Below are 11,200 nucleotides of genomic sequence, written 5' to 3' on the forward strand. Positions count from 1 at the left end.
TTTTTAGGCATCATGTGTTTTTGCGCTATTGAGTTATGTTCTGGCACCTCTGAATGTTACTATGCATCATGTGTCTTCCTTGATTTTACACCTCTGAATGTGTTGGTTTATGCATCATGTGTTTTTCCTTCCCTGCACCTCTGAATGTGTTTTTGATGCATCATGTGCCTTGTTCTTACACCGCTGAATGTTTGTTTTATGCATCATGTGTTTTTCCTTCCCTACACCTCTGAATGTTGTGATGCATCATGTGTAATGTGTTCTTGCTTATACCCCTAATTGTATTGTGATATTTAGGTGGTTGTTCTTTCTAGTACAGGTGGTCCTAGTGAGGTCCTGGTCCCCTGCGTGACATTCTCGTAAGGTGGTTAGGGTTGCGTAGGTGGTACTTACCTGTTACCAGTAGTTACTGGTTGTGATTTATAACTGTTATTTTGTGCTATACTTATTCTAAGTTCTAGAAGTGATATTTCTACTAAGTGCTGATTCTGACAGTGGCCCATGTGGCCCTGTCCTGTGCATAATCCCTTGTGAATATTGCCCGTGCCAATTGGCACAATGTACATGTGTGACTTCTATCTGATGTGTTTTTACAATACAGAAGTTATTTTTATATAACCTTGGGTGGAGTTCCTTTTGTGGTGTGCCTAGAATGTTGTTGCTGTTGTGTGCTGGGGTAAATGCTTTACACATTGCCTCCGAGTTTAGCCTTACTGCTCATGCCAAGCTACCAAGGGGGGTGAGCAGGGGTTATCTTGGCGTGTGACTCCCTTGCCCTGACTAGAATGGTGGTTTCTGTCTGGCTTTGGCGTCAGCCTTAGCCTACCAGAAATAGCCAGTTCTAACACTAAGGATATCATAGTAGTTGTTATGAGTAGAAATGTATAGTTTGGGTGTTGGTTCAGTCTAGAAGCTCTGTGCTCGCAGATCTAGCAGTCAATGCTTCTTCTCCAACAAGGACCAATGCTTAGCTTAATGTGTCCACTGATCCCTTTACTGAAGAGACAGGCTACTTCAGAAATATCATCACACTTGCCACCACAATTCCTCCGTTTGAACAGCACATTTTCTCTAACGACCTAATTGATGAACCTCTGTACAGCAATAAGAAGAAGCTCATATATACCCAAGCGGAAAAGAACTAAAAAATAGGTGTACAGTGACAAATTCCCAGCACAATTCTAACCTTTCTAATGGCCGAGTTGCAGGGCTCGGTGCTTTAGTCCTGCTGGTTTACTTGTAGGTGTGCAGACCGGCTGTATTTTTCTCCCTGTTAGTGTCCCGACCGGCTGTATCTCTCTCCCTTCCACTGCTCCACAGGCACATAGGTTGATTGGCAGCCAGCCTTTCAGGCATTTCCGGTTTAAACCGAAAGCCGAAGGCACAGAAGCAACCCAAACAAGATGGATCGCCGAGCTATCGAAAGTCTATTGCTGCAGAACTAATGTATCCTGAAGCTGGCGTTATAACGCAAGTTGCAGAATTTATATGCTGTGTGTGACGTACTGTAGGACAAACAGCTTTAGCACCCAGTGCATCCCATATTCTCATGATGGTGGTGAGAACTCTTTTAGGAAAGTGTGGCTCCTGGGTCAAAGCAAGCAGAAGAAGATCAAGGTAGTATAGAGAGAAATAGAACACACCCATGCAAGACCGGCATAGATAATTGCCTATTCTGCAGGTTTATGACAGGCACGTACTTTCTCAATTTCTGATAGTGCACCCCACGTGCAGGGCTGAGACATCAACATTCACACAAACCCTCCCAAGTCACGGGAACAAAGATGGTGTCGGGCTGTCCAAATGGGCCGTCCTTAAAGTGGAGAAGGCGGTAACCCAAAAGCCCCATTGCCAATCACACGCCAGTGTTTAACATAAACGCTGACGCAAGCGAATTAAAAAGAAGGGCGTGGCATAATGTCCCCTTCTCAAACCGTATCGATTCCAAAAGGCCCTCACATGGCGAGTGCAGCGCATTCAAGTTGGTGTTGGGCTGTCCATATGGGCTGTCCTTAAAGTGGACAAGGCGGTAACCCAAAAGCCCGATTGCCAATCACGCGCCAGCGTTTAACATAAACACTGACGCAAGCCAATTGAAAAGAAGGGCGCGGCCTAAAGTTCCCTTCTCAAACTGTATCGATTCCAAAATTCCCTCGCATGGCGAATGCAACGCATTCGCGCTGCTAACACCAGGTGAGACCTAAAAAAGGCTTCACTGAGGACTTTGTGACTTGCTGTACATCTGCTCTCCACCTAGCCAGAACTGAAAAATAGGGGGACAGCGGCGGCTGTAGCAGAGGCCCTAAGCTGACCCAGCCTCTCCTGGAAATTGTTCTCTGTGCCTGCCCAGAGGTCCCCGGACCCTCCTTTACAGCTCTGCTCATTTCTCTGTACCGGGGCCTGCAAGAAGAGCCTGGACTGCTTCTGAAGTCCACAAACATCACGTACGTTGGGAAATAAAATACCTGGTGCATTTTTTTCAAATAACCGGAAAATGTTGCATGTCTTATCTGCTGTTTTATTGTTATTTTTTTAAAGTGTACCACAGCTTTGTCTGTGTTTAGGGATGTGGTCTATTAAAACAAGCATTTGCAATGCAATAGGTCTCGCATTACTGAAAGTTTGACCTATTGGCGTTGCAAATTTTAATGCAACACCAAAAGCAGAAACTTTCAGTAATGTGAAGTCTATTGCATTGTAAATTGTTGCTTTTTCAGGCAAAAGGAGATTAAATGATTTGCCCAGAATCAAAAGATGCTTGAGCCTCCTGCCAGACCCGAACCTGGTTACGTTAAATAAGAAGACTAGGAAACAAATGGCTTATGATTCCACTTCTAAGCGTATTTGTAATATTCTATGATTGGAAACATGTCCCACATTGTAAATGAATTAAATGTTAACAACTTATATATTAAACCTCAAATAAACATGTTTATCAATTGTTTGATTAAAATATAGTTATAAGCTGTAACTGGTCAGTGAAATGTCAAACATACAAAAAATTGGTATGTTTTGTTATTTCTAGCCACATCTCTGACTCCGCCCACTGATCCAATCCTCTGTTTATTCCCCCCCTGATTCTCCGCCCACAGTTCCCCTACTTTTTTTTCCCCACTTCGACCACTATCTAGCATGGGCTTTTGAATGATATAAGCACTAGTGGGATTCTGTTGTTTTACTTTGTCCAGGAGAAGCCACTGCATCCCTAGTCCATAGTACTAAAATTAAGGATTAAAGAGGGCAAAAATCTGGCTTCTAATTCAGTACTAACAAGCACTGACTTAGCCAGCTTTCCCAATGTCTTTTTTGAACTTATTCATGACAAAAAACATTCCAAGATGGCTGTCATGCGTGCAAACCCTGGGCAGCCACCTTGGAATAATAAAGTAAAAGAAGCATTTCAATTTGGCCACCATGCCTATGTATGCATATACTCACACAGGATCAAACCTATTTGAAGATGTCTAATGGTAAATGGAGCATGGAAGGTCCATACGCATCTCGGGAAACCCCTTTATGAGCTCTAATGTATGCAAGTTTCTTAGATCAACAACAGAAAGATACAACTCATCTAGTCAAAACACAGTGAGACTCAAATGCTCCTTTGGCAGACCAAACGCAAGAATAGGAAAGAAAGCCATTGAGTAAGGAGCAAGGAACTGAGAGTTAGGGTGTCTGTAGGCGAGACATCTTCTATTTTTATTTTTCTGTCTCCTTCAACTTATGGGTCAGTGTTTCATGTATATCTCTTTTCAGCAAACACTGAGCAAATATGGTTGTTTGGGAATAAATCAAAGATGTGGTTTTGCCTTCCGTTCCTTTATTGTTCATGCATTTCGGGGAGCTAACACATAATCTCTTGTTTTCTTTAAAAAAAAATTGTTATTCAATTTAAACATTGGTAACTGTGCACAGGCTTTTCAAAGTGGGGGTAAGTAAAGAGTTATGGCATGTGTTATTTCTAATTTAAAGTGTTGTTGTTTATTTTTGACAAATAAAGAATCATTTAGCGAGCTTGTTGCTTTCATGATTAAACACCGGAACAAATGTGGATCAGGTGGTTGTCTGCTATCCTCTTGGCAGGTGAAACCGAGTCTCAGGGTGAGCTCTGATCATTGACCACTAAGGCTTAGAGGGGTTAATTCCACTGCTGCGAGTTGGTACATTGCACTCTGGTGTGGGGCCGTGGGTTCTCCCGTGGTAATGACATGGGCTATTCTGTATCTTTCTCACTCCGTCGAGCCTGCTAACCCAGGCTTGTAGGTAGTTCTTTTTCCTCAATAAATAACAACACTTCGTCTCACACAGGGGCTAATGGTCTTCTGTGTAATCCCTGTTTCTCTTCCTTGTGCAGCACCATACTCTCACCCCTACCCACTTCTCAACAGTTTTGGCCCATCTCCCCATGGAATGGGCCACTGGCATTTTCCGAGTCAATGCATTGGCTCTCTTGGCAAATGATACTGCAAAGTCTAGGAATCTATTGCTTGCTTTCTTTGTTTTTGGATGGAGAAATCAACCCAGTGAGCAAAAGTCTAGGGGGTACAAGCCTGTCTTGTCTATCCCACATATCTGTTGTTTTTTAATATTAAAGTGTCTTTTGCATTGAACTAAGCAGTGTTCCACCCAGGGTAGTTCATCATGATCAAATTGGAGAAACTTCAGTCCCAAATATTAAGTCTTTACTGTTATATGTAGAAACCATTCTTAAACTTACCTCTTCATCATTCTAGGCCAAAATGAACATGATTGAAAAAGTGCACAATTTAGCAAAATGACCACATAATCCCAGGCTGCAAAAACATAAAGCAAGGAGGTAGTTGTTGTAGGAGAGTAGGGTCTGCAATCCTATGGCCACCCCAGATTTTTGCTTTTTGCTTCACTGGTTTACGACTTTCCCTGGCTGTGGGCCTGCCAATCAGACCGACAACCTAGCTGTTCTCTCTCTAAATTGACAACCATGTACCTTAGGTGCATTTACCAATTGGTACTGGGCCACCTTATCAGTCCCTGTACAGTATACCTTAGGTATCCAGGGCACAGGTGTACCTAGGACCTACCAGGGGCTGAAGCCTGTATTATGCCACCCCTGGCTGGCCATCTAAACAGACACAACTGGCTGCATGACAGCTGTGGCAAGGTGGTGTAAAAACCCTTTGCTTTAGATATAGTTCCCTATATCTAAACCTAAAATGGACACATATACTCCTATCAGTCACTCCTATGGAAGGCCTTACCAATCCTGAAGGCAGAGTGCTGGGAATTATGTGAGATGGTGCTCTGGCATGAGCTGAGCCCGTTTGCAGCTTGCGGAACCAAGTCCTAATAGCTGTTCCATGATAACGCTATACCATATACTCTTAAGTGCATTATAATCCTTGCGGTTAAATGCTAACTTTGGCATAGCATTATCAAAACATGTCGAGTAAGGTGTCATACGAATTGGAATACTACCCCCTCGCCAATTCTGGCGACGGGGGTAGCATTCCACCCTTCTAGAGGGACACGACATGTATGTAACTGTGAACCCCGGTTAAAGTTAACTCGAGCCTTAGCATCACAAAATGGATGCTGCCACCACAGACACAAGTCTGACCTCCTGCTGCTGGGAGTCCTTCCAGCGAGGGAGGCTTGGACAAAGGGTTTCCTGCCTTGGGAGGTGCTAGCACCACCCCAGACAGGATTTTGTGTATTAGGTAGGCCAGGGCTGAAAGGAATGAGACATGCCTGGGGCACACAAGGTGCCCTGTGCATACGACGGTTCAAACCAGTTGCTGGGACACTCCAGTCCCAGCTCTGGCGGGAAACTGGACAAAGGAAAGGGGGTGTAACCACCCCCCTTCCTGGTCCCACCCAGAGGAGGGACCTAGTCGTAGTGCAGCCCCCTTTAGCTGAATAAAGGTAGGAGCTGGTCCCATTCCCAGTTAGATTAATCTTGACAACTTCCACAAAGAACTCTTGACCTTCGACCTCCTGGACATCAGAAGACTGAAGAATCTCCCCTATGGTCAGGGAGTGACCATCCTGCTTCGCAGGCACCATCAAGCTCCTGTGCGGTTTGCTGCAAGTCCTTCCTTCCTGGAACCCGACGACCCAGCTCAATGAGACCCGGACCTCCAGACCCCTCTGACCTCTACCCACATCCACAGCACAGCTGGGAGCCGTGGGTGCGACGAGCAACGTGGAGACGGCCATCTCGAAGAAACCTGCACAGCGCTTCCAGCACGACCCCCGAGGGATCCTCGAGTGAGTGCCCTGGGGTCTGAGAAGCCCCACACCGACGCAGCTCCTGCACCAAAGACCAGCCCCCCAGCATCCACGTGATCTGCGTGGGGCCCTTTTGCCTGGTTGCTGCTTTTCCTGTTGTCTGGTCCCTTGCCGGCTGGCTCGTGACCTCTGAGACGACGACCCGAAGATTTCGACACTGCTGGTCTGGTCCCCCAGACTGGCCCTTGCTTCCTTGTAAAAGAGAAGTACCCCGGACCCTCCTGGTCCGCACCAGACGCCATCTTTGTTCCACCGCGTGGCTTGCATTTGCCAAGGCCTGTTGACCAGATCGACGATCCAACACGGCCAACAGCAGCAGACTACGTGGGACAGCTCGTGCCTCCAGCCTGGTTGTGAAGAACAGCTCCTGGTCCGCGCAGCTACAGAGAGAAGCGACCCTTCCTCCACCTGAACGCGGCAACAGCACCTGGTTCCCTCCTGGTTCCAGCACCGTCACTGGCTAGTGACCGAGACTCTGTCCCCTTCCCTTTCAGGACTTCTCCTTCCTAGTTCCATCCTTGGAACCACCGGACTCCTCCATCTGGCTGCCTGCCAGCAACTCATTGTTTCAGGCATCACCGGGATCAACGCAGCAAACCCGACGCCACTTCAGCCCTATGCACCCGCAGCCTGTGGGTTAGGTAACTAAAGCTTCTAGGTGCTGAAGTCAGTGTCCACTATCCTAGTGTCCAGGTCCACTGTTGTTTTCCGTCCATCCAGCCGGGTTCGTCCGGAATCCGTAACTTTGTAAACTGTAGCATCCATAGACGTTGGTACGCATCCCGCGTGAGAGTTTCCACTCTGCACGTGAGTCCCGTGGGCCTCCTGCTCCTTACTTACCTAGTTTGTAGCATAGTCCCAGCGATCCTCCCGCCTCTGGATCTCCTTACAGTACTTTCTTTCTTCGCATTCCATTGTTCCTAGTATATGGTTTGTCGTGCCCCTAAGGCACACGTGTAAATATTGTGCGAACTCGTATTTCTTTCGTAGTATTGTCATGTGCTTAGCCCTCTGATCTCATAAAGAGTTCAGAGATGTATGTTAGTTAATAAATATCTGTTTATTTTCATAACAACCTGTGTGGTGTCCTTTCATCTGGTATTCAAGGGATTATATTGTGGTAAAACAGCTGGCTTCACATGCCAAAAGAGTTTAGCCTAAGACTGCGTGTTCCATGCTACCATTAGGATAGCTGGTCTATAAGGTTGACTTACAACCAATCACCATAAGGGGTATTTGGACTGATACAAGGTGATCACTAGAACTAGTGAGCATCATATATCAGGCCAACTTCTCACAGTTGTATGCTGCTTAATTATGATTATAGAACGCATAATTATCAGGCCTAGGTTGTACATACAGAGCCACCTGACACAGTATGGTCCACTGATTACAATGGAATAGATCCCTGTGAGATCATAAAATACAGATGGAAACTCCTTGCGCCATTACGTAAGAATAATCCATAATATTGATTTACAAGCACCACCTCTTGAAAACGATAGAAACCTATCTAAGCTATCTTACCTATCTAAACCTATCTAGCTAAGGAGATAAAATCAACTGACATTTTAAGCCCTTTTTGGACGCCCTAACTGTTATATGTTCATCCTTGTCTGGCAAACACATAGATTTCCACAGGCACTTCTGGGCCAATCAGAGATTGATCTGTCCAAGTGCCGCCTTCATCCATCTCCAATTTCAATGCCTGTACTGCTAAGTACCTTGAGACCCTCACGGGTGAGTAGCAGTGCTTTAAAAGTCCCTGATTGATTGATTGATTGTTTGGTAAGTTGATAGTATCAGCACCTTGAGCTTTATTGATGCAATCAAGAGTCTTTTTTAGAAAGAAACCGAGACAGCTTCTCGTGCAATCCCTTTGTAAAAGGCTATGTTCTTCGAGGTTAAACCATGAGCCTAGGTGCTGTACAGATACATTCTCTGATCAGATGATAGATAATGTACCGAGAAAATAATTTTCTGGTCCATCAATTTCTTATTTAGTAAAACAAACAAAACAATTCAATTAGTAGCCTTCCAACCTTCGTGTACTATATGTTAGTGTACACCACAGACTTTTAACATTGTTTTTATAAATATATCAAGGACAATATATTAAGATTTGGCTTTGACCATCTGGGGGCATTACCATAACACAACAAGGCTTTTGGACTGATTTGCCTCGATTTCCATCAAGCCAGTCTTTTTTCTTGCCTATGTCAACTAGCAAAAAAAATCATCTAAGATATAGCAAGAAATTGTGGCCCTTGTCATATGTCGTGTACTGACTAAGGTGAACAATCACATCTGCTTTTGCTGATCTGAACTCGCACAGTGGCATTTTTAGATAGTACAATTAGAAAAGATAGTGTAACTTTTTTACATGTACTAAAAGTAAGCATTTCAAATGGTGGAGTGACACTGTATATTTTTTCTTTTAGTTACAAGTTAGCGGCCACAGCTCAGAGTAAAATTCACCGATCTGAGCCCCTTCCACCCGACCAGAAGTTAGTTCGATGGATAGAACACATCATCGCGTCAAAGGGAGGCGCTCACCTACGCCCATACAGCTTCCAACAACCGTGGTACCAGCAATGTTTGTTGGATGTTATGGCCTTCTTATTTACATCTGTCGCTGTGGTTATCTACATTTGTGTTAAGCTGCTGAGAACTGTTCTTTCAAAGCTGCTTCGACAAGATAAGCTAAAAAAGCCCTGATATGACAGACTTTTTTTGATATGTGCTTACTTTTTAGATTATCCTGTCACAGTCAATAGTAGTTCAGTATAAAATGTAAGTAGTTTAAAAAATATATGTAGAGGATGTTTTTTTACAATTAACATTTGACTTTTTTTATAGTACATTCTTTGGGTTCAATTTGCATGTGTGTAGTACTTACATGCACAAAAAGCAATTCTGTGAGCAGATGTCCTTGATTCTGGTTCACTACATCTGGGGACGTTTCCGCTCCCAGATCAGACAGGTGTTGACGGTCTACCAGTGGTCGGTCAAAGGAGGACGAGGACAGCCTTACAAAATGGGGATATTCAGAAACAGTTTCCAAATAGCCTCCTGTCCTTAAAAAAGCAATTTTACTAATGGCAAGTCGTGGAGTAAGTGGAACTGTTTAGAGTAGTTTAAAGAAATGGTGCACCCTCTCAGTCCATGGAAGTGTAGTCTAAGGGTTTACTCTACGGGGGAAATGCTTTGGCCTTGTTGAAAAAATCAAATAAAAATGTACTATGTGCCGAATCTAGTTTATTGGGCAGTCTTCTGAATAAGCATTGTGAACTGGGAGGACGGGAAGATATCCAAAGTTTGTGTAGATTTCCATGTGTAGTCCTTCGTCATTTTCCTTTCAGTCGGTCCTTTGGTTTTTAAATAATTATGTTTAGCTAGACTGGCATAGATTTTGCTTGGCAGTGGTTGAAACGTGTGACAGATGTAGGAAACTAGGCCAGCGAGGAAGAAATGATCTGTGTTTTCAAGATTCAGCACCTTGATTGTACTGCATTGTTGATTGTCAAATAAAGACTATTATGATTGATCTGAACTAATATATTCCTTATTTGCTGTCATTAAACCACCCAAACCTTGCTCTGTAGCTTACATAAGCAATGTCTTGGAGCCTAAGAGGAGTTCTTAGACATACCCTCCAGTGGATCCAGGGACCTGCATCTCTGCCTAGTGAATGAGGAGATCCACAGTTCTTTACAAGGTCCTTCAATGAAAGCACCCTTGATTATTTTTGCAGTTCACAATGGCTGTCTTCTCACACAAGTACATTGTATGTTTCTCTTTGTAAACAGAAAAGCACATATGTCCCAGCTCGTAAGCTGACTTCTAGTCACACATCAGTAACACCTCGGGCGGGAGGGCACATTAAAAACCCTTGGGAGCCAAAATCAAATGCGGAAAAGGCTTCTTTAATGAAGCAGGTGCAAATTCAAATTAAACAAACAGTGGCGCTCGCCTTACAAATAATAAAAGCTCGGCCTCACTGCTAGACATTGTACCAGCTAACCACCCCATTACACATAAGGCTCCCTGTCTAACATGAACTCTCCAACCTCTTCACTCCAAACTTCACCGTGCAAAAACCGTTCCGTGTCCTCCAACACTTTCCTTTTTTGTTTCCCTTCCAACTGTATCTTTAAACTGACAATCTTGCTAAAATAACGTAAAACCTGTTCAACTACCCGCACCTCTGCACCTGATCATCAGCGACAAATCTGTTAAACGAACCCACCCACACCAACAACCTACCTCATCAAAGACGGCCAAACTTCTGAACCAGTGATACTCGAAGTACAGCCCAGGACCTCTTGCAGCCCTCCCGACCTTTACATTTGCCCCCCTGGTGAAAAGTTGCGCAAGCTGCGGTTTACCTGCTGAGCACTAATATTCAGATTTTTTTTTTTAAATAAACAGTCTTTAAATAAACAGTCATGCATCTATTTGCAAATCAAATGAAGCAACTACTGTGGTGTCCTGCACTACTTAACTTTATTTAACCTGTACAAAAATGTTTGCCCGTTTATTTAACAATTTAGACCTTTTTACGCAATCCCTGACTACCTAAGACCTCCTACCGCCACAGTGAGGCCCTCGGTCAAACCACAGACCATAGTTGAGGCCGCTCCGCAAATGTTCACCCATGACCTAAACGAACAAACATTAGAAATGCAATAGGTTTCGCTTCTTTTTTTAGTTAGTAATGCATTGTAATGGCAAAGTCTTTAACACTTATGTGATCACTCCACTGCCGACAAAAACACATAAGTAAACAAGCACTAGCGACCAATGTCCACAAAAAAAGGAGAGGGAAAGTTGCGGGCAGAACAAAAGTGGATGCCGGTGTGCATGCATGTCTGTCCTTTAACTCTAAACGCACATGCACTAAAGTGGATGCTAACAAATCACCTGCTTATAG

The 11,200-nt window shown here is 44.1% G+C and overlaps 1 protein-coding gene across 1 annotated transcript in view; it reads left to right on the plus strand.

Moving 5' to 3' along the window:
• The window catches only part of LOC144817969 (UDP-glucuronosyltransferase 3A1-like), an 858,629-nt gene extending 848,809 nt beyond the window's left edge, over nt 1–9,820 (plus strand). Inside the window, exon 7 of the mRNA XM_078674945.1 lies at nt 8,709–9,820. Within this exon, the coding sequence (XP_078531071.1) occupies nt 8,709–8,985 (277 nt within the window). The 3' untranslated portion in view covers nt 8,986–9,820. The remainder of the gene's footprint in view (nt 1–8,708) is intronic.
• Nucleotides 9,821–11,200: the final 1,380 nt, after the last annotated feature.

This window comes from Lissotriton helveticus, chromosome 2_1 (assembly GCF_964261635.1).
Source record: "Lissotriton helveticus chromosome 2_1, aLisHel1.1, whole genome shotgun sequence".
Lineage (NCBI taxonomy): Eukaryota > Metazoa > Chordata > Amphibia > Caudata > Salamandridae > Lissotriton > Lissotriton helveticus.